This window comes from Schistocerca nitens, chromosome 4, assembly GCF_023898315.1.
Source record: "Schistocerca nitens isolate TAMUIC-IGC-003100 chromosome 4, iqSchNite1.1, whole genome shotgun sequence".
In the NCBI taxonomy this organism is placed as follows: Eukaryota; Metazoa; Arthropoda; class Insecta; order Orthoptera; family Acrididae; genus Schistocerca; species Schistocerca nitens.
The window spans coordinates 445,634,395-445,659,528 of NC_064617.1; the positions used below are offsets into that span (position 1 = coordinate 445,634,395).

The 25,134-nt window shown below is 38.3% G+C and overlaps 1 protein-coding gene across 2 annotated transcripts in view; it reads right to left on the reverse strand.

The window, feature by feature from the left end:
• LOC126253711 (phospholipid-transporting ATPase ABCA1-like) overlaps positions 1–25,134 on the reverse strand; it is a 466,051-nt gene that overhangs the window by 47,032 nt on the left and 393,885 nt on the right. For both annotated transcript variants that reach the window (XM_049955246.1, XM_049955245.1), the window contains exon 21: positions 16,516–16,749. In XM_049955246.1, the coding sequence (XP_049811203.1) occupies positions 16,516–16,749 (234 nt within the window). The remainder of the gene's footprint in view (positions 1–16,515; positions 16,750–25,134) is intronic.

Sequence of the window (25,134 nt, forward strand, 5' to 3'; positions counted from 1 at the left end):
GTTTCAAGTATCTTTCACATCGAGTGGAATAGTTTTGTCATGGCTGGCTTTCCTAAAGATCTTATTTAATTCTTCGGTAATGTCTTCTTCTCTGCGGCCTTGTTTCAACTGAGGTCTTTCAGCATTCTGTCAAATTCTTCTCACAGTACATCTCATCTTCCTTTAGTTCCTCTTCTTTTTCAGAAACAATATCTGGAAGTTTTTTCCCCTTATGTAGCCCTGCTACATATTCTCTACATCTTTCTCCTTTCTTTTCTTTGCTTAATAATGGCTTGCTGTCTGAGCTCTTGATATTCACAGAGGCACTGTTCTATTTTGCAAGTACCGTCAAATGGGGTGATTTCAGACACACGGGCAAATTCAGACAGTATGTCTTATTTGCTCTTTGCCAATGCATAGAAACAAAGAGTTACTTATTTTCATGTCTGTGCACCAGTTATTTTAAGATTGCATTTATCGCTTTCCACAACTTTTATTTTGCGTCAATTGTTTCCCTAGGTGAATAATTGGCGAACAGTCTCGGTGTTAAAAATCCATGCATTATCGTAAAGTGGAAACTTTCTACTGTTGCGCTGAGTGGGAAGTTATTGTAACCGTAATTGTTGACGTGCTCAGAAGCTAACAGCATTGAGACAATTTCTGTACAAGTTTGTCGAGTTTCTCGTGCAAGATTATAAAATAATAACGGTTTTTGTAAGACTGTACTGTGTGGGGTGATTTCGGACAATGCCAAGTACGTATAAGAGCAGGAGAGGTGCTACAGTATGGTGTAATTATGACCTGGAACTTTTAGATAAAGCTGTTCGTGGCATTCAGAGTGGTAAATTATCATACAGAAAAGCGTGTGATTTGTATGGTATACCTCTAAGTCAACCCTACAAAATAAAGTGCAGGAAGCACATCCGAAAAAAGAAAAAAATGGGAGGACAGCCAGTGCTAAATAAAGAAGAAGAAGAAGAAGAAGAAGAAGAAGAAGAAGAAGAAGAAATTTTGAAGCAAGGTATCTTGAGGGCTGCACATTGGGGATTTCCCTTCACTAAATTGGATATTAGATATTTAGTTAAAGGCTACCTTGATAAATCTGGCCGAAAAGAGAAGAATGAGTGCATTTATTCCTCAAATGACAGTCAGAAGATCTTTCCGTTCACTTAAGCAAAAATATTAAATGAGCTCGTGCAAAAGTGAACAAAGAGACTGTTAAGATGTTTTTCTCCAATATCAAAGCAAAGCTGGAAAATCTCCCACCTAGCAACATGGTAAACTATGATGAAACCAACGTGTCAGATGATCCAGGCAAGCAGCAGATAATTACGAAACAAGGGAGTAAGCATGCTGAAAACGTGATGGACTCATCAAAATCTAGTGTCGTAATAATGATGGCAGCTAGTGCTGATGGTAAACTACTTCCTCCGTACGTCCTTTACAAATCAGAGCATTTGTGGGACACATGGCAAGAAGGTGGACCACAAGGAACCCATCTCAATGGGAACAAAAGTGTTTGGTTTGACCTGCCAGTAGTTTGAAGACTGATTCTTTACAATTGCTTTGCCCTATTTGAAGAGGCAAAATGGGCCAACAGTCATGTTTGGAGACAACTTATCCAGTCACGTGTCTTTACGTGTTATTGAAGAGTGTGAGCGGAACAATATTTCATTCATTCTCCTTCCCCCCCAACAGCACGCACCTCCTCCAACCGCTCGATGTAAGCTTCTTCAGGCCAATGTAAGCAGTGTGGCGAACTGTATTAACTGATTGGAAGAAACACACTCGTGGGACCATTTCCAAGGATGCCTTCCCATCTCCTCTGAAGCAGACACTGACTAAGGAAAACATAAAGGATGGATTTCGCACTATGGGCCTACTCCCTTTTGATCCAGATCACGTCTTATGAAAATTGCCTGATAATGAGGAAAGCCAGCAAAGCAATGCAGACACATAATCTTCCACTTTTGAAGAAATTCTTGAAGAAATTCGTTATCCTCCAAATAAGCTTGGTAGCTCCCACCGCCACCGCAAACTAGACATTCAACCTGGAAAATCAATCACTGGCCAAGATTTTCAAGGAAACAAAAACAGTGCTGAAACAACTGACAGTGCTTCTAGCAGTAGTGAAAGTGAAAACGACACATCATCCAATGAAGTTTTACTGCTGAAAGAAAAGGATTTTCTTGTTGCAGAATACAAATATAAACATGGAAACAAGGAGCAAACAAGGCAGTATGTTGGAGTGGCCACAAATGTTGGTGCTATGGAAGTAAGTGTGAAATTCTTGCGCCTACACGAGAACAGTAAAAACATATTTGTGTTTCCTAATGTCCCCGATGAAGACACAATACAAAAATCGCAAATTTCAAGAATACTTCCCACATCAGTTGAGAAGAGAGGAATGTTCATTTTTTGAGAAGATGTGCTTTAGACCCGAAGACAATCGTTTATTTAAAGTGTCTGCGACTTAATTTAGAATGACGAGTGAGAAAAATTATTTTGACCTTTTAGTTAAATTACTTTGTTTGTTTCTGTCTATTTTTAATATTTCAGTTAAGAACTGTAAAAAAAATTTATTTAAGCAAGTGATGGACATACAATTTTTTTCAGACCAGTTACAGTTCTGTATGTAGCATTAGAATCTACACATCCATTTTTGGAAGCTCCAAGGAGAAAAAAACATTACCAACTTTTAGTTTTCATCATCACACCTAAATTCCAGTCAGCATAAGAAGAGCCCCAATAATTAACTGCATTATTGCCAACTTTCAGCTGTGTAATGCTAACAGCTGCAGGCAAAAATGATAATCATCTACACAGATGCGACAACAATGATGCGTTGTCATAGAGACATTTACAAAGTCACCTTATATGATTGGCTGAGATAGACATGCAAAGCTGCTGTAAACCAACTCACTGTTACTGCCAGGGATCTTCTTACACTGATTTGACTACAGCGTGATGATACAGTGTGCTGTTAGGTACAAAACACAATCATCTCTGGTCTGTATAATCAACAATTTGGACAGAAAGCATTATGTTTCTGGCATGTCCTATCTTCAATGTCACCCTAACATTATCTTTCATAAAGGTAACACATCATTATCTACCATGATAAAGACGGTGTTTGACTGCTGTCCTGGGTAGCACGTTCTCCAGATCTCTCACCCACTGAAAACATCTGTTCATGGGATGCCAAGAGACTGGAACCCCACCACTCATTAGCCACTAATGATTTATACTCTCTGGCACATAGTTTAAGCAACATGGAATGACATACCAGTACCTGTCATCCAAGCTCAGTTTGAATCAGTACACAGTCTGGTCAGACACTCTACTGTTGCCAGGGATGGTAGCTTTGCGTATTAAATTTCACACTTCGTACACCAACAAAAAATCTACCTCATTCAAGTAAACTGTAAAGGACCAGTCCCAAGTTCTTCCATGAAGTGCGTGATCTTGGATGCCTCTGTGCCAGTTTATGCAACAAATCCTGATGGAATTTTAAGTAAAATTAAATCATCAATGTGGTGTGTGTGTGCATGCCACCGAAACTTAGCAAGCAAATTTCACTGCCCCATGGGGGTTATATGGTGGGGTAGCCCTCATTCCCCATGTAACTGTGGTTTGTCTGTTCTTGCCACTATAACTCCAGCACACACTCACTCAGTACTGCGGGGGATTGTATGGTATGTCAGTCCTCCAATCCCCATCCATGAAGAAGGTTTGGAACTGCAAGGGTCTGGTTTGCAGATATGGGTGTCCAAAGCGTGTATCACACCAATGGACTTCCTATGGGAAGATGGTGAAGCAGCTTGGAATGTAGTGTCAAAGTGGTCAAGACTGGCCAGAATTTTCCTTCTAGAATGTTGTATAAAGTTAAAAATCATCTAGAATATTTGAGAATGTTCTAAATCTCTGAGGTAATCCAGAATTAACGGGAGGCTAATTACTAACTCATTGAGGACAGTTGCGGCAAATGCTTGCAGTTATTCCGAAGACAAATCCAACAGCAAAAATCGATGCACATTTGAAGAAATTACTTCTGTGGCCTCAAGTGAGGAAAGTACAGTTAAGAACAAATATGAGAGTTCAACTTTCCAAAGAAAAATCCAGGATGGAATAACGATATTATTATGAAAAGAATAGATTGCTACTCACCATAAAGAGGAGATGTTGACTCACAAACAGATACAACAAAGAGACTGCTACACAAGTGAGCTTTTGGCCAAAAGTCATTCTTCTAAAGCATACAGCACACACATATTCGCCCAAGTACAATGAACACACACGAGCACTGCCTCTGGCCACTGAAGCCAGACAGCAAATAACTGCTTGTGATAGGAGAAGCAATCTGTGCTGTGGGGGTAAGGAGGGGGCTGGGATGGAGAGGGTGGGGAATAACAGGATAGGGGTGGGCAACAGTAAAGTGCTGCTTGTAAGGATACATGGACATGCTAGGGACAGGGCAGGGCAGGGCAGCAAGGAGAAATCGGGTGGTTAGACATGGGATGGGGTAGGGAGTGGGAAAGGAGAGAAGTAGGGGAGAGAGCGAGAGAGAGAGAGAGAGAGAGAGAGAGAGAGAGAGAGACTACTGGGTGTGCTGGTGGAACAGAAGATTCTGTAGTGTTGGAGTGGGAACAGGAAAGGGGATATGTGAGTCCAGAATACGGTCTAATGAAGGTTGAAGCTAATCGGTTACGAGAACATAGGATATATTGCAGGAAGAGTTCCCGCCCAAGCAGTTCGGAAAAGCTGGTGTTGGTGGTAAGGATCCAGGTGGCACAGGCTGCGAAGCAGTCATTTAAGTGAAGAACACTGTTTTGGGCAGCATGCTCAGCAACTGGACAGTTCAGCTGTCTCTCGGCCACAGTTTGTCAGTTGCCACTCATGCAGACAGACAGCTTGTTGTTTGTCAGGCCCACATAGAATGCAGCATAGTGGTTGCAGCTTAGCTTGTAGATCACATGACTGCTTTCACAGACAGTCTGCCTTTGATGGGATAGGTAATGCCTGTGTCTGGACTGTGTGGATATAAGCCGTGAGGCAAGGGGGTTGGGTCAGGAGGGGAATAGGGATGGACAAGGATATTGAGTAGGTTTGGTGGGTGGCAGAATACCTCTGTGCAAGGGGTGCAAAGGATAGTGGTTAGGATAGTCCTCATCACAGAGCACGATGAAATGTAGTTGAAATCCTGGTCAAAAATGTGTATCAGTTGCTCTAGAACTGGTTGGTACTGAGTCACAAGGGGAACGCTTTTTTGTAACTGAATGGGGTCTCCGGGAGGTGGTGAGTGACTGGAGAGATGAGGCACAGGAGACCATTTTCTGTAAAGGTTGGAAGGGTAATTACAGTCTGTGAAAGCCTCAGTGAGACCATTGGCATATTTGGAGAGGAACTGCTTGTCACTACAGGTGTGACGGTGGCCATGGGTGGCTAGGCTGTATAGAAGAGACTCTTTGGTATGGAATGGGTGGCAGCTATCAAAGTGGAGGTATTGCTGTTGGTTGATAGGTTTGAACTGAAGTACTGAGGTAGCTATCTTTGTGGTGAAGGTCAACTTCAGACCTACCACCCACCATCAATTCCTCCACTTCACCAGCTGCTATTCATTCCATACCAACAACTCCCAACCATACAGTCCATCCACCTGTGGCCTTGCATTTCTAGTGACGAGCACATCCTCTCCAAATATACTGATCATGTCGCTGAGAACAAAATTACCTTCCCAATCTTGTAGAAGGAGATCTCCTGTGCCTTATCTCTCCAGTTACCCAACACCTACTAGAGGCCTACTGTTCAGCCCAAAGGGGCGTTGCCCTTGAGACTCATTACCGCCCAGGACTCTAGCAACTGAGTCAGATTCCCCACCAGGGTTTTGACCACGTCTTATCATGCCCTGAAATGAGGAATATCCAACCGACTATCCTTCCCACCCCTGCCACAGTGGTACTCTGCCACCTGCTGAACCTACACAATATCCTCATCCATACTTATTCCACCCCCACACCCAACCCCTTGCCTTATGGCTCATAGGCCATAACTGATCCAGGCGCAAGACCTTTCTCATACATCTTCCCCAATCACCAGGACAGTCACAAGCATCACCCAACGCCTCAAAGGCAGGGCTACCTGGGAAAGCAGTCAATTGATCTATGACCTACACTGCAACCACTGTGATGTATTCTACAAGGGCATGACAACCAACAAGCTGCCTGTTCACATGAATGGCCACCAAAAAACTGTGACCGAGGGGGAACATGACCACCCTGTTGCTGAGCATGCTGTCAAACACAATGTTCTTCATTTTAATGACTGTTTCACAGTCTTTGCCATCTGTATACTTCCTACCAAGCCCAGCTTTTCTGAACTGTGCAGGTGGGAACTCTCCCTGCAATATTTCCTATGCTCCCGTAACTCCCTGGCCTCAACCATCATTAGTCCCTGTCCTTCACCCACCAATCCCCTTTCCCTGGTTTCACTTCAGCACTACACAGCCTTCTGTTCCATCAGCACACTAGTCTCTCTCTCTCTCTCTCTCTCTCTCTCTCTCTCTCTCTCTCTCTCTCTGTGTGTGTGTGTGTGTGTGTGTGTGTGTGTGTGTGTGTGTGTGTGTGTCTCTCCCTCTCCTCCCCTACTTCTCTCATTTTTTTCCTCTCCACTACTTCCCTCCTTTTCCTCTCCCCTACTTCTCTCCTTTTTCTCTCCCCTACTTCTCTCCTTCACCCCCCCCCTCCCAAATCCTCCCCAGTCTAGTCTCCCGACTGCACCTAGCTGCCCTACCCTGTCTCCAGAACATTCTTGCATGATCTCACAAGCAGCAGTTTACCAGCCCCCAGCCCTAACCTGCTATCCCTCCCACTCCCCACCTCACCCTCCTCCTTCTCCCACAACCCAGATTGTTTTTCTCATCAGGCACAGCTGCTTGCAGTCTGGCCTTAGTGGTCACAGACAGTGGTCATGATGTTCTGTATTTTAATGACTATTTCACAGCCAGTGCCATCTGCATCCTTCCTACCAACACCAATTTTTCTCAGTTGTGCAGGTTGGAACTCTCGCTTTTGACTGAAACTTCAAATGTTTAGCAGTCTCTTTGTCTGCAGCTCAATATCTCCTCTATATGGTGAGTAGGAATCTATCCTTTTCACAATACTGTCAACTTTCCAATGATGAAGAAGCAAAACATTTTGTCAGAAAACTCTTAAAAATTAGTGAAGGCACTCACAAAATTGATTGTGTAACTGGCTGAATTAAACTTATGAATGATTTATGTAACATTATCAAGAGCTCAAATAAATTAACAGTTGAAGTTTTCCTACACTTTGTTCAAAATTACTTAAGTTGGTTATTTGAAACAATCATTTTAGCAGTAAGAAACGAAGTACTTGATGATATTAATTCAAAACAAGAAATACTCATGAACAGTTAACAAAGAATATAATAAAAGCAAAGGTAGTATCAGGGGGAAAAAACAACAGCATTTGTTCTAAGGATTCCGCTCATATATACAGAACTGCAAGTTTGATTCAGAAGACTGCAATTTCCATTGTGAACAGCATTTAGTATCACAAATGTTAAGATGGATATTAATCTGAAACACACATGCTTTTCTCATAGTCAGTTATAAGCAGCTTGCTCTAGGGACCAGAAACGCAAAGAATTTGTTCATCTAGTCACCAAATAACAAGATGACAAATGTAGTTCATTAAGCAAGTATTGTGATTAAGTAAATTATGTATGAAATACTAGTTAAAACACAGCAAAGCTAGCTTTCACTAAATTAAACACAGCTACATTGAGAATATAATGAGTTATTACAGCTATATAATTTCTTTATTTAAAGATGATTCTTTTGATTTTCATTTCAGATGATACCCTTGGGACCCCTGCTGTGTATTATAGTGGTTATGCGGTGGGAGCTGTTGTGCTTCTGGAAATGTGAGTGTTTGAAGTGGTCAGTATCACACTGTGGTGGGCACCAAGACATCATTTATCTCTTTCGCATCAATGCATATTTTAAGGGAAAATTTTGAGATTTATCTATATTTAGCTATGGACATTTTTAAATGTCAATGAATGTTTTAAAATGTTCTAAAATATTTTCTAATGTTGTAGGTTTTAGAATGTTCCACATAGTTTCTGAATTTTTTTAATGTTCTCGAATGTTTTGAAACATTTTCAATGTTCTATAAAGAAGTGACAGGCAGAGTACTTTATTTCAAACTAGACAATGTAAAGTCCAAGTTGGAATATCAACAATTATGGAAAAGATAGATTGCTACTCACCATAATGATGACATGTTGCATTGTAGACAGGCAGAAGGAAAAGTCTGTTACACATTAAGTTTTCAGCCAAAGCCTTTGTCAGAAAATGGAAACATGTCAGCATTCACATAAGGAAGCACACTTCAGGCATACATGACAACTATCTCAGGCTGCTCTAGCCAGCTTGAGACAAGTGTGTTAAATGGGACAAACAATACATAGTGGATCGGGAAAGAGGGAGGGATTGCACAACATGGGTGGGAGAAGTGGAAACAGTGCTGCCTGGCAGATAGTGCAGAGACTAGAGGGGGCACACAAGGCTGTGTTGGGAGAGGCTGTCGGAGAGGAAGAGAAGGGCACAAGCGAAAAAGGAGAGGAGCAGAGAAGGGGAAAAGATCAGTGGTTGCATTGGCATAGAGCAGTACACAATAATGGTGGGTTGTGAGAAGATGATAGGACAGAGGGAGCAGAAACTGTCACGTGGAAGGTGTTGAGATAACAGGTTACCATAGGTTGAGACCAAGATGATTTCTGGAGTGGAGAATGTGTTTGAAAGATAACTCCCATCTGCACAGTTCAGGAAAGCTGGTGGTGGAGGGGAGAATCCAGATGGCCCAGGTTGTGAAGCAGCCAATGAAATTAAGCATGTTATGTTTAGCTGAATGTTGTGCAATGGGGTTGTCCACTTTGCTCTTGACCACAGTTTGGCACTTGCCATTCGTCCCAGTGGACAGCTGGTTGGTAGTCACTGCAATCATTGCAAAGCTTCTTATATTGGTTTGACAACCAACTAGCTATTCACGAGGATGAATAGTCACCACAAAACTGTGGCCAAGAGCAAAGTGGACCAGCCTGTTGAGTAACATGCAGCTGAACATAACATGCTTGATTTCAACAGCTGCTTCACAGTGTGGGCCATCTAAATTTTCCCCTCCACCATCAACTTTTTTAAGCTGCCCACATGGGAGTTATCCTTACATCCCAGCCACAACCTATGGTAACCTATTGTCCCCAAACCTCCACCTAATAATTTCTGCTCCCTTTTTCCCTCTTCCCTCCCTCCCTCACGGCCTCCCATTGCTGTATCTGGCTGCCTTGTCCCCCACCTCTACAACCAGCACACTCCATCAGGGAGCACTATTTCCTCTCCTCCCACCCATACCCTGTTATACATCCACATTCCACACTCCAGTTTGTTGCTCCCGTTCAACACGTTTCTGTTTCAGTCCGTCCTGGACAGCCAGCATAAAATGGAATGGAAGTTTATTGTCTCGTAACAGACAATTTCAAGCCATTGACCCTATGTACAGGAGACTCGTCACAACACAAAAACTAGTTTACAATTTTCCTTACAATATCAGTAATATAATATATGTTACTGAATAATTAATTAAATACTTAATTGATTAGTAATTTTTCTTCAAAGTAACAAACTTTTACAAATAAACAGTCACAAGTACTTGCTCTCTCCTGCTCAAATTTTCAGGTTGTATTTTATGAATTACTCTGCTGAATAGTAACATTTCTGCACTAGTTTCTCATATAAGGTTTTTTTTAGTGTTTTTAACTTTATGTTGAGCAATTCTCTTCCTTTCACTTTGTTACAAATTTTCATACCCATATAATGTGGAGTGAAATAGAAAATATAAGTGTGACAAAATTTTTGGGTGTGATAGTTCAGCAAGATTTAAAATATGGTGTGTGTGTGTGTGTGTGTGTGTGTGTGTGTGTGTGTGTGTGTGTATGTGTATGTGTATGTGTGTAGCAATCTATCCTTTCCATAACTTGTATTTCAAATTATGGTACTGTTGAATACTTCATCAGGTTGAAGAGTACTGCAGAGTATTTTTGAGTATTCAAGAGCACTTTTTAGCATTGCATAGCAAAACCATTGGCAAAAATTTTCAACCTCTCTCTAGATACTAGTGTCTTTCCAGATGTTCTGAGAATAGCAAAAGTTTCACTGCTGCTAAAAAAAGTTGTTCTAATAAACTATCAAACTACCAACCCATGTCAGAGTTAAATTCCTTCTCAAAAATTCCAGAAAATTTCTGTGCCACACTCATAAGTTTCATACATAAATCTCCTCTAATCATCCAACAACATCCCTTTAAAAAGTCTAAGACTGCACAAACAACAATTTATGGATTCTTAGACTGTATTTTTACAATCCCTTGACCAACATAAATTAGCTGCAGGTATTTTCCAGGACCTTTTATAAGCTTTTGATATCCTGGACCATAAAACTCTGCATGAAAAATTAGAAATACAAGATGTAAGAGGTGTAGCACATAGTTAGCAGTGTTCATAGAGTTTACACTATGAATAAAACACGAAACAACTTGTTCCTTTCCAACAAATTAACAATAAAATATGGTGTACCTCAGGGCTCAATGCTAGAACTATTACTCCTCTTGATTTAGGTAGATGATTTGTTGAATATGTAAGTACTCAAAAAACTATCCCATTTACCAATGATTCCAGCATTGCTCACTGGATCCAGCCCAGAAACCCTACAGCCAATGGCAGAAAGTTCTATGGAAAGACTTTCAGAGTGGTTCACATAAAAGAAATTCACTGGAAATCTTTTATGTCTCAACATTCATTTATTTCCACCATCTATCCAAATGTCTATTCAAATATGATTAAAAGTGATCCTCTAGAAAATATAAGTGTGACAAAATTTTTGGGTGTGATAGTTCAGCAAGATTTAAAATATGGCATGAACATAAATAATTCATCAAAGGAGCTCACACTGGTATGCTATGGTCTACAAATTATGTGGGATCATTTTCTGAGGGCACTGAACTCTCTAACATAAATATTTTTAGAATGCAAAAAAGAGTTCTAAGAATAATTTTTATCTTTAAAAAGATGGAATCCTGGAAATTTCACTTTGCTAAGCTTGGTTTTCTGCATGTTCTAGGCTTATTAATTTATGAAACTATTTTGTTAAATAGGGACTACCTCTTGAAAACAGGCAAACCACCACAAACAAGAATTACCGTACCACAGGGAAATCAAATACACACCAAGCATATTCAGAAAAATGTCCTATCAAATGAGCATAATTAACATTTATTTCAAACAACCGAATAAGATATCATAGGAAAGAAGAATGATACTAAGCCAATATTTAAAATAAAACTAAAGGCATTTCTAATAAAGCACTGTTTCATTTTGTGAAATAATTTCTGAACATGTAAAATAAATGGAACTTAAAAATTTAATTGTATGAATAGTTACCCAATTTTAAATTTTCACACTGTTTTTCCGATACTGGGTATTACTGCTTCTTTATTTTGACCTGTAGTGTATTACGATGCTGGTACATGTTCATTTAGGTGAAGGGTACATGGGGTTTGACATGAAATTGATGGATTTTGTGCTTGTATGGTCTTCTGTCACTCTCCATTTGTACTGCATTTTTGTAAAATCTTCCAAAATTTAGTGGTCACATCTTGAAGAGCACATTGGATGTTTATCTCTAAAATATTTGGGGATGGTATTTTAGACAGATGGAATCCTATATGTTGTCTTTGTAAATGGTGATATGGTGAGCTTTAGGAGTCAATCTAACATGAGTTTGTCCTTGCCTTATCCTCCTTTTAATTGTCTTTGCTAACAAGCATGGCGTACCATCAGCCTATTCCAATCCTTTAAGTGTGAAGCACTTACTTCTGTGGCGATGAGTGAGATGTCCCAGTTTCATTTACCACAAACTGCTAGGACTTCTTATGACCTGTTAATATGTCCAAGTACTTCCACTTATGAACCTCAATGGGTTTAGAATATTAGGTTTAACTTAAAGACAGATATATGAGGCTGTTCCAAAAACTGAAAGCACCATATGAGTACAGTGATTTTCTCCACTTCACTACTTATGCTCTTCATCATCTTCTTTGTTTCAGTGAAGGCTTCCCCCCCCCCCCTCCCCCGCCACCAAACCCTCTTTCCAAAAAACACCTACATTATAAGTTATAAGTTACTAAGTTCATTGTAAAAACAGCATGTGCACAGCTATTGTTCCAAGAACACATTAACAGGGTTGTAAAAACACGAATCAAGCAGACAGGCAGCAGTAGGTGATAAATTACATATTTCCAAAGGTTCTCCAGAGCTATTCATGAAACAAGTTTTTCCCTATAAACTTTTTTTTTAACTTCTAAGTAGAATGAGGTAATGCTAAGTGGAGATTTTATTTCAATATTATTACAGCATATATCTAAAAACAAAGATGATGTGACTGACCAAACGAAAGCGTTGGTATGTTGATACACACACAAATAAACACAAACACACACACACAAAATTCAAGCTTTCGCAACCCACGGTTGCTTCATCAGGAAAGAGGGAACGAGATGGAAAGACGAAAGGATGTGGGTTTTAAGGGAGAGGGTAAGGAGTCATTCCAATCCCGGGAGCGGAAAGACTTACCTTAGGGGGAAAAAAGGACGGGTATACACTCGCGCGCACACACACACACATATCCATCCACACATATACAGACACAAGCAGACATATTTAAAGACTTTTTTTAATTAGGGTGTTGTGGTTCCAGATTGTGTTGATTGGAATTTTGAGGTTTTGGAGGGAGTGGAGCTGGAAGTGGGAGGTTGAGTAGATGGGAGAGACTGGGTTTGTGTGCAATGAGAGGAGGTTGAGGTTTGCTGGAAAGGTTGTGAAGGGTGAGTGAGTTGCCTTTCCGGAGGTGGGAAACCAGGAGATTGGATAGTTTTTTGAGGTGAAGGGTGGCATGCTGTTCTAATTTGCAGTTGGCCTGTAGGAGGATGCTCTGAACAGCCGGTGTGGATGTGGGAGAGGAAAGATTGAGGACTTTTATTAAGGATAGGAGTTGACGGGTGTGTTCATTGGCTGAGTTGATGTGTAGATGAAGGATTAGGTGGGTGAGGGCAATGGATTGTTCAGTTTGGACATATATATATATATATATATATATATATATATATATATATATATATATATATATATATATATATATGTGTGTGTGTGTGTGTGTGTGTGTGTGTGTGTGTGTGTGTGTGTGTGTGTGTGTGTGTGTGTGTGTGTGTGTGTCTCTATCAACATACCAACGCTTTCCTTTGGTAAGTCACATCTTTGTTTTTAGATATATTTTCCCACGTGGAATGTTTCCCTCTATTATTACAGCATATCCATTATAGAGCTATACAAAATCTCTTACAATTTCATATAATCTATTTCACCTCATAATTTGTAAAAGAGCTATGAGAACCCACAGCATTACTACTAATAACATTTTTACACACACTGTAAAGTCAAAGCGTAAAACCTTTAGCTACTAGTCTCCAAGACCCTGTCATTAAACCTCTGATATCTGCTAGCATGGTGCACTACATAAATAATAGTAAGTAATAATCCACAAAGGATTGATGACTCCTAAAAGAAGTTGTGAAATGTAGACTGGAAAGCTACAAGCAAATGTGCTGTAAAGGAGAGATGTGATATACTATACTACCTAATACAGCCACAGGCTAATCCGAAAAGCTATGCCTTTGAAAAAAAATTACATACATAACAAGCTATCTTTTTTTCTATTTGATAGTGGTGTTTTCTTAAACAGACTTAAATATGCGGCAGTCAAGTAACTTTACAAAAAAGATGGTGATAAAACAGTAAAAAGTACACAACTACCCAATCACTGTCAGAATTTCCAAAATGTTTGTAAGATTACTATTTACAACACAAATACTTAAAACAGAAAAATACTCAGTAGCCAATAGTTTGCATTTTAAAAGCGTCTCTGAACTGAATAGACTATATTTACCTTGATACTTGATACACGATATCTACATCTAAATCTACATGTAACTCTGCAAACCACCATGAAGTGCATGGCACAGGGTATGTCCCTCTGTACCACTTATTACAGTTTCTTCCCATCCCATTCAAATATGGAGCAGGGGAGGAATGATTGACTGAATGCCTCTGTGTGTGTCACAATTATTCTAATCTTGTCCTCGCAGTCCCTATGTGAAAGATAAGGAGGGGGTTGTAGTATATTCATAGTCATCATTGAAAGCGAGTTCTTGATACTTTCTTTGTAGACTTTCTATCTTCAAGAGTCTGCCAGTTCAGTTTCTTCAGCATCTCTGTGACACTCTCCCATGGGTCAAACAAACCTGTGACCATTCATGCTGTCTTTCTCTCTCATCCTCTGTTAGTCCTATTTGGTATGGGTCCCACACACTTTAACAATATTGTAGAATGGGCCACACAAGTGATTTGTAAGCAATCTCCTTTGTAGACCGATTGCACCTCCCCAGTTTCTACCAATGAAGTGAAGTCTACTACCTTCTTTACCCATAACTGAGTCTATGTGATCATTCCTTTTCTGTCTCTACAAAGTGTTTCATGCACGTATTTGTATGAGTTTGCCAATTCCAGCTGTGACTCACTGATGTTATAGTCCATACGACGTTATATTATTTTGTTTTGTGAAGTCCACAATTTTACTTTACATTTCTGAACATTTAAAGCAAGTTGTCAATCTTTGCACCACCATGAAATCTTATCAAGATTTGGCTGAATATTTATGAAGCTTCTTTTCAGACATTACTTCATTTTATAGGTAACTGCATCATCTGCAAAAGTCTGAGGTTATTATTAATATTGTCTGCAAGGTCATTAATCTTAAACATGAACAGTAAATGTCCAAACACACTTCCTTGCAGCACGCCTGAAGCTACTTCTTCATCTGATGATGAGTAACCATCCAAGATAACATGCAGTATCCTCCCTACCAAAAAATCCTCAGCCCAGCCACAAATTTTGTTTGGTACACCACATGATCGTGTTTTTCTAATAAGTGCAGATTTGGTACTGAGTGAAATGCATTTCAGAAATAAGGAAATAACCCATCTACCTGACTACCTTGATCCAAAGCTTTCAGAATGTCATAAAAGTGAGAATTGGGTTTCACATGATCAATATTTTCGGAACCCATTTTTATCAGTATGGAGGAGGTGATTTTGTTGGAGGTATCCCATTATGTTTGAGCTCAGGATATGTGCTAAGATTCTACAACAAATCGGTGCGAAGGATAATGTACAGTAATACTGTGGATCACTTCTACCACCATTCTTTCAATTGTGTGTGACCTGTGCTTCCTTTCAACTACTTGACATGATTTGTTGTTTGAGGGCTCTATAATAGATTACAGTGAAAAGAGGGGTTAACTAAGCTGCAAATTCAATACAGAATCTGACAGAGATACCACTGGGTCCTGGAGCTTTGTTCAGTTTTAAAGATTTCAGCAGTTTCTCAACACCACAGACACTAATACTTATTTCATTCATCTTTTTACTGGTACGGGGATTAAATTGGGGTGATTCTCCCGTGCTTTCCTTTGTAAAGGAACATTAGAAAACCGAGTCTAGAATTTCAACTTCTGCTCCGCTACCCTCAATTTCGATTCCTGTCTCATTTGCTAGAGACTGGAAGCTAACGATGGTGCCACTAACAGCCTTTACATATGACCAGAATTTCTTTGGGTTTTGTGAAAGGTCATTTAACAATATTCTGCAACAGTAGTCATTGAAGGTTTTGGGCATTTCTCTTTTTATGCCAAACTGGGTTTCATTCAGCATCACTCTATCTACAGTCCCATATTTTGTTTTACACCGATCACACAATAGTTTGTTTCTTTAGAGCAACAAACCGGAAATAACTGTAAGTGGAAATATGCTCACCAGAGGCTTTTGATTGTGTGGAGCATGATATCAGCATACAAAAATTAAAATATTTTGGGATACTTACATAGCAGATTCATGCTTTTTCTATCAACTGCATGACAGAAGAAGGTGTGTGCTGAAACAAGACTTTAAGGGTTTAAAATTATAACTGACATGAGAGAACTATACTGGTGCATGTGTATTCAGCAACCTGTCGGAGCATACTGAATGTCTTGTGGAAGTTAAAGTGGAGTTCAAGTCTGAATAATAAAACATAGTATGGCAATTCTTTCTACTTCACTGAAGAACATTTCCACAGGAATTTTTATATTAGGTCCTAATATAATTAAAATTAGCACTACAATACTATAATCATTCACAAAATTCGGTCATATTACTTAATAGCCTTAAATAAAATATACACCCTTGATTTCCTTACACATCCCAGACATTCATGGAATGTACCATGCGATCTACAGAACAAGATGTATAAATAGATGTATGATGAATGGATAACTGAATTAATGAATTATCAGAGTAAGTATTACTTTACCTTGCAACTGCATTTTTACTCTAAGTTCTTCTTCTTTCACATCATCATCTAAAGACCCTCTTACTATCGTCTCGCTAAAGACAAGTTTTTCAATTAATGCATATATTTTCTTAGTCAAACCATATTCTATCAGCAGCAAGATGAAAAAGAAGACCAAGCCATCAATTACAAAGAACATTATATCCTCTGTCAAGGTGAATTCTTTGGGTAGTACTGTTGCAAAATATGACATATCTGAAACACAAAACACAAAGGAAAACATTTTCAAACACATCATACATATTTCTATAAGTAGTTTCTTAAGTATAATTCAGAAGCAATCTGTCATTTACAACACTATGTGAAACCAAGTGGTGTTGGTGGCATAACACACAAGAGATTGTCATGAAGTTGTAATTATCGCCACACAATATAAAGTTACATAATTAAGTTTTTGATTCTTTGTTTCCAGCTCATGCATCTTTCACTGTCTACATAACCTGAATGTATAAATATTAATCAAATGCTTTCTTGTAATAAATTCTATATTCTTTGTTTCTTCATAGTTTTGTGCAACATTTTTGTCATATTATATTGGCTTAGTATTTTGCTGATTACAGCTGAGAACATTTCTTGATTATGAGTTCAATGAGCTCAAAGTGGCAATTAATAATGGTTGTAGTTACAGCAGCAAAATATATCTATGTGGTTGGAAACTTCAGTGCCGTCTCACTTCTATGTTCGTTGAAAATCAGGATGCATGGAACAATTGGGAATCATTTAGTATCTTTACTACCGTAGAAACTTGGTTTCAGATAAATGGGTTGAATCTAACCATGTTCAAGACCCACATGATGAAGCTCAAACCGATCAGTATAAATGTGAGTGGATTACAATTATTCACAACAACCAAGATGCAAAACAAACTGACTCAGTCAAATCTCAGGATTAAATCTTAATAAAAATTTGGAGTGGCAGATACACAAAGTACCTAGCAAATAAATTGCACAGATTTACATTTGCTACGCAAATATTATCAACTGCAACTGTTACAGTCACACAAAAAAGTAGCACATACATGTTGAATCTGTTATTAGGTATGGTTCTCTCTCTCTCTCTCTCTCTCTCTCTCTCTCTCTCTCTCTCTCTCTCTCTCCCCCCCCCCCCCCCCTTTTTTGAGTGTGGGGTGGGGTATGACTGTCGACATGTTGTGCCTACTAAAGATGCAGAAAGAAATCATTTGGAATATGTGCACCATACATCATAAAGAACCATGTTATCCATTATTTAGAAACCTAAAAATATTAATTGTCTGATCCCTAAACATTTATGAAATTGAGGAGAGTTTTTTTTTTCCTTCTTTCCAAAACTGGCTACAGACAAAAAACTGAATTTTTGAAGAAGTGCATTTTTAAAATACCAAATCAAAATTCTTATAGTGCAAAACAAGATAATTTAAGATTTACACAGATTTTGCAGGCAGGATTCTGATTGTGTGTGTGACTTTTCTAGGCTTTTCATTGTTATTTCAGAATGGAGGGACAAAGTTTCCACATATTTGATTGAAGTTAAAAATATTTTGTGTGTGTGTTTATCTACTTCACTGCCTATTTTGCAAAGAAATACAATAACCTACTGCAATAACAGTTTAGTAACATACTTTTCCATAAACATTTCATAAGCAGAAATGCAAAGTAGCAACAAACGCTATTGAAATAAAACACAAAATACTAGCAACAACAATACTCAAGTGGAAATCTATTGCTCACTTTCAACACTGTTCTTATAAAATTAATCTGCTCCTTCTGGCATGTTAAAATTCCTTATAATTTTTAAGATATACTTCTTCTTTTCTTGGTGATCATGTTGTACTTTTCCAAGACAGCTGTTTTCCTTACTTCCTGGCTAGAGTTTCTGGATGTCCTTGTCTCACACTCTACTCTACAGAATTTCCACTATAAGTATCCAACACCGATAACAATACCTTCTTCTTAAACCTTTCATACCCCACCATTTGCTAAACAGCATTTTGAAAGACATCTTGCAAGGAACCCTCTGAGTGCAAGGCAGCAAAAGGCCTACGATGTTTACCACATTTGATGCCCCACATATTGTCACAATATTGGCTGCTTGTGACAAAAGGGGGAATTAATGGAGGTATCCAACACTGAGCACAGCATGAGGCTATGGAGCGTAGCTGAACTGCTTAGTCGATGAGTGCTACACTGCTACAGTACTAGTAGTGTTGATACAAAGCAGACCAATGGCAATGATAAACACAGCAAACATTGCATTTGTTGTGCAAACCACCCATTGAAGCTTTTGCTTCAACTGGCTGAGAGGAACTATTCAGTTTTGCAAAAATTCAGTTTTCAACACCCTATAACAATGACAAATATCAGCTTTTGACAAAATCATTTCAATAGAACGTGCATGGCTACAAGCTTAATTTGTAACTACAAAAATCTACATTTTGAACAAATGAGCATTTACTGAGTTTTGAAAAAACGCTCAATTGTTTCATTTTGTATTCCACACAGCAATTATTTGCGGGAAAACATTTTGTTCACACATGACGCAGGGGTGGGGGGGCTGGGGGGGCTGGGGGGGGAACCTTTGTGTTTTGCACCCTGAGACTGTATGCCCAAGCTCCTGGATACATAGAAATGAAAACTTGTAATAAAATTAATAAAATAATATGGAACAAATTAATGCCAATGAAGTTAGGTTCACTGAAAAGAAAGTTATATGAGGCACTGATACTGAAATGCTATTACTCATGCAGGACAACTGGTAATTTGAGCTGGATACTACTTGTCACTTATCCTAAGAATATGTAGCTGTTCATAGAAATATCATCTTAGAGTTATATTATTAATTACTAGAGCAAAAATTATTAATAGTCATGCATCCTCCCCACAGCTTAACGTCTGCAGTTGAACATTATGTATTTAAGAAGTGGACCCCAAAATCACTCATGAAAATTTCAGTCCAAAGTGGGCACAGACTGTTAATAATATCAGGTCACGATACTAATTAATAGTCTCATCTCAAATATTAATAATTTTGTGGTAAGCACACCTACTTGGCTAGCCAAATGTCACCCACTTAATATTGATTCTGAAAATTTATTATTGTCAGGATAGTTACACGTTGACCTGTGGATAACTTGGAAAACAATCGGCTCACACCTAAATATTCACACTAAGTTTGATGTGAAATAGGTGAGGTTTCCATGATTCATTATGTCAAATGACTTAACATTTGATGGTCAGGTTTGAATTTCATTTTAATGACAGGATCTAGTCGTCTTGCAAGTTTGTGGGATGTGACTAAAAGAAAACAAACAGAGTAGAAAGAATAGCCTTTATTTTGGGGGTTAGGACGACCATACAGTTAGGGGACTACTGATCTGTGTTAATTATCAAACTGGCCTCATAATCAGTTATTATACTTTAGCAAGCCTGTTTTTAATTTAGTCATGAAATAATATGATGCAAACCTGAAAACATGTCATAACCGAGGGGAAATCAATAAGTTGATCGTTAATCATTCTTATTCTGTAGTAATACGCTGTTGTCATAGTTAAAATGATGGCTTTTTTGTTGTTTATTCTTTAAATTTTTGTATGATTCTGTCTTTGATGGTGATAATTGTTGTTTGATAATGGACTCATAAGTAAAAGTTTGTTGGCAACTAAAATGCAATAGGTTATTCACAGTCAATGTTTTTAATTCTTAATTATGAGGGTAAATCAAACAGAAATGGGACTTTAACTATTTTTGAAATTATTTATTGATAAATAAAAAGAAACTGTAATATATTTTCGATACATTTTCTGGATTTAGAAAAAGATTTTTTCCAGCAAGGAGGAAGGCTTTTTTATCCCAGTATTGTAGAAGGAAGCTGGTTGTCAACTGAACAAGAATCCCTCCATGCCCTCATCATCTTCAAATCGTTGCACCGCTAGAGCTTCTTTCAGCAGTCCAAACAAATTAAAATCACAGTGCAATAGGTCCGGGCTATAGGGAGAATGGCAAAGATGGCAGACAGTGTGAAATACAGACTGTATCAAAAAGAATCATTCAATTTCAAAAAATCATAACTATTATGTTATTTGAGATGTGTGTGTGAAAGATGTACTGTTTGAAAGAGCAAACTCTCGAGTTTTACGTGGTTCCCACTAGGTTGCAGCATTATATGTCCACTTCAGTTCTAGTAAAAATAGTGTCAGGACAACAGAAAGCATTGTCTGTTCAACATTTTACGCAGTGCGGTCAGTAATAACTGTTCAGCATGACTTTCATGCTAGGTATGGTGTGGATCCTCCTACAGTACAGAGCATTAGACAATGGCATGCACATTTCCAAGAAACAGGTTGTTTGTGTAAAGGCAAATCGCCGAGCTGTCCCTGAGTGTCTGACACAGATGACCAATGCAACTGCCATGGTTTCACAAGGAGTCCACAGAAATCCGTTCCCCATGCAGCTTGAAAGCTCAACATGCCCCCAAGGTATGTCTGTCATGTGTCACGTTGACATTTACACATGAAACAATGCAAAATTCAGCTACTGCAAGCTCTTCATGAAGGTGACAAACAACAACATGTGAAGTTCTGTTATTTCATTTTTGGCAAGATGGAGGATGACAGTTTCCTTTTAGACTTAGTGTTTCATGATGAGGCAACATCTCATTTAAATGGAAGGGTGAACCATCATAATGTGAGAATATGTGGTATGGGAAAATATGATGCAGTTTACAACATGAGAGCGACTCTCCAAAATATGATGCGTTTTGTGCAGTTGCACATGAAAAGGTGTAGGGTCCATTTTTCTTTGGCTAGAACAGTGTTACAGAAAGCACATATCTCGATATGCTTGACAACATTCTTTTCTCACAGTTGGAGGCTGCTTCAAACGACTTTATTTACCAACAGGATGGGGCACCTCCACACTGGCATCTGGAAGTGTGAGAATTTTTAATCAAAGGATTACTGAACGATGGATCTGTCACACTAGACCAAATGATTCGGCCTTACATTATTGGCCTCCAAGGTCACTGGAACTTACACTACGTGATTATTTCTTATGGGGGTTTACAAAAGACACTGTTTATGTGCCTCCGTTACCAACAACAATGAATGAACTGAGACATCGCATAACACTGTGGAAGCTGTAACTCGACATGCTCGCTGCAGTGTGGGATAAATCTGAGTATCGCATTGACATATGCCGTGCATCTTAAGGGGGCCATACTGAACACCTATGAAAAGGGTATGAAAGAAAAAAAAAAACCATTTTGAGTTTCCCATTCATCAAAAAATGAAATTCACTGTATATTTTTTATTAGTTTCAGAAATATAGATACGCCAAATTGGATTATTCTTTTTGCTACACCCTGTATTATAGTGCTGCTCCTCCTCAACAAAGAGCAAATTTTGCTGGTAAAAAGGAAGCATGTGTAGAATGTAAAGGTGAAACATCAGACCTAAACAAAAGTATTTCTACTTTGCAACTTGTGATCAGTGTGCTGTAATGGATGTAAATAAACATGCATCTGAAAATAGTGAGCTGATGTTGAAGCAAAGTATGATGAAATTAAATCAAGAAAATGCTATGTCCTCAGAAAGTGGAAAACCAAAACAAGTGTGAAAACAGCATGAATTTCTTGAACAACAACTGCTATGAAGCACTAACTGAAATGAACCATGAAAAGTCAACAAGTGAACGAATTGCTCTCAAACTGTTAGGAAATGGTAAGGGCAGTAACACCTTTAAAATATGCAATGGAAACAGCAAGAAAGTGGAAAACAAAAAAAGAAATGTTTGTAAGTAGTGCAAATTTAGTGGGCAACTGCTATGAAGCAAAAAGAGAACTGAACACAACAAAATTTCCACATGATAGTTTGACTCATTCCAAGAAACATACATATACAAAATCAACCAAGAATGTGGTAAACAAAAATGTGCTGACCTTAAGTTAAGCTGTAATGATGCCAATGTCAGTAATGTTGCCACATGGCTGGATAATGAAGACATGCAAAGACAAAAGCACACTACTTCTAGTATCCAGGAAAGTGCATTGTACAATAGTAAACACGCCTCATGTACTAAATGCACAGAAAATAACATTAGGATGGGATCAACAATCTCACCACAATCCTTTTCTAGTTTAGGTAAGGAGATGGACTGTTTTGACAAAGTATAAAGTTAATTACATTCAGACAGGACAGACCTCCTATCTTATAACAAGTCTGTGGTATTTTTGCAAGTCAACATCACAGCTTTAAAAAATAAGGCAGGTGATTTTACTGTTCCTCCTACTATGAGAAAGTAAAAATGCTCTTATATATCCTACTGAACAATGGCTAAATGAGAATCAATTATATTTGTGTGAGCCAAAGGGCTACTGTTTAGTATGAAGTTTTTGGAGAAGTCTGAACAACTGGGGGGTATTTTGATGTGTGTCAGCTATGATCTTTCGGCAAAATGCACTAATCCTGAAATCAGTAATTTCTGCACTGGAAATATATTTGCAGCAGCTTCTATACTATTGCCAGATCCCAAACTAATTGTAGTGTCTGCATACTGTACCCCTGACAGCAATGTCGATGTCTTCACGGAAGTACTAGGTAGAACAATCTCCCGATTGCAGAAATACACCCAATATAAAATTTTAATCTTTGGGGTTATTAACACTGACACTTGGGGACAACAACAAAGCACTTACACAAGCATAATGTCCTCAGGTTCCACAATATGTTTTGTGCAATAACAACCCAACGAGGTATCTATCATGTCCAGACAATGTTATAACATATGTAGAAAGAAATATATATGAAATAGAGCTTTTTAATACCAACTATCTATCAAATAATGAAGGGATATGGTTAAAATTGCTGACAAAAAATCCCACAGAGCAATGAAAACAACCCAAGTACATTAGAATTGTTAATTATTCTTATATCAATGCTCTCATATCGTAACTGTGTATGACAGAATGTTCAAACTTCCTGTTTCACTTTACAAATGTTGTTAAAGCTTTTGACAACTTTGTTAATCCTTTTTCTAATATCTTTAATAAGTGTTGTCCTAAAGAATTAAAATGATGCAAGGCGAAACCAAGCAAAATTAATTGTAGAAGTTTGTATCAATAGTTTACACCTGACCTCAAAAAATTAGGAGCACAGGTCATCTATCTTTATATCAAAGAACAGTGAAGAAGATAGACTTCAATAGCTTCAACTAAGGGAAAGGTACAGATCATAAATTAAACAACAGAAAGAAATAGGAAATGATAACTATATTTAGCAATCAGAAAACAAATGTAAGGCTGCTTAGAGAATCATCAAAGCACAATTGGGTAATACTAATAGAGCCACTTGTGACACTAGCAGTATCAAACACAATGTTATGAACAACTTCTTTATTAATTCTGGCAGCAAAGGATACCCAGCTCAACAAACTGTCAACTTAAAATCAGGCGTTAATAAACATTTAGAAAATACAAAGTTATTGATATCACACAACAAACCCGCAAAATCCTCATTCAAGTGGGCACAAGTTGCTGTTACTGATATTGCAGTAGCTACAGTAAAATTCATCAATTCTAAATCAGAAGACTTGCATGGCCTATCAAATTCTGCTATTAAAAAGATAGCAGATATTATACTACAATCACTCTGTGTACTAATAAATTGGATTTTTAGGAGTTATTATTTTCCAGACTGTTTAAAGGTGACAGTAGCTGTCTCTCTAGATAAAAAAAGGGGACAAGCCATGTGTTGACGACTATCATCCTATTTCTCTTGTACCAATACTTTCGAAAATAGTTGAACATTGCATGTACCAACAAATTTACAAACATTTCACCTGTAATGGAACATTGACAAACACTCAGTATGGCTTCTAGGAAAAGTCGTCTACACTGAAAGCGGTTGAAAATGTTGTTTCAACAATACTCAGCACCTCTGAAGCAAAATCATCTGTTGATGCCCTACTGATTAACCTAACCAAGGCATCTGATTGTGTGTCATCAGATTCTAATAGATAAACTGAGGTGCCATAGCATTCAAGATACAGAACTCACAGTTAGAGAATCGTATCTTGACAATAGGAAACAGGAGGAACACTTAATGGTGTGAGCTCTGGATTCCTAGATGTTTCGAGAGGCATGCCTCAAGGTTCCGTAGTGGGACCCTTATTGTTTATAATCTACATTAATGACCTACCTAGTCCCATGCCATGTAGATCAGTTCTGTACACTGATGATACCACTTTCGTTGCAACTGGAAATGACACAGAGTATCTAAACAGACAAACCAAAGCCAACCTAAGAATTTCTAGTAACAAGTTTAAAGACTATGAATTAACTGTAAATCAAAATAAAACCAAATATGTAATTTTTTAATTTGTGAAATATCAACAATAACAGTGTGTCAGTCAAATTTGGATTCCAACTTAACTTTGAACCCCCACACAGATTCTATATGCACTAAATTATCAAGAGACATCTATATATTACACAAACCTAGAGCATCTGTGAGTGAAAAAAATGACGCTCAGTGCTTATTACACATTTTTTCATAGACACACAATGTACTGCATACAGCTTTGGGGCAGTTCCACTGGGGACAATGAG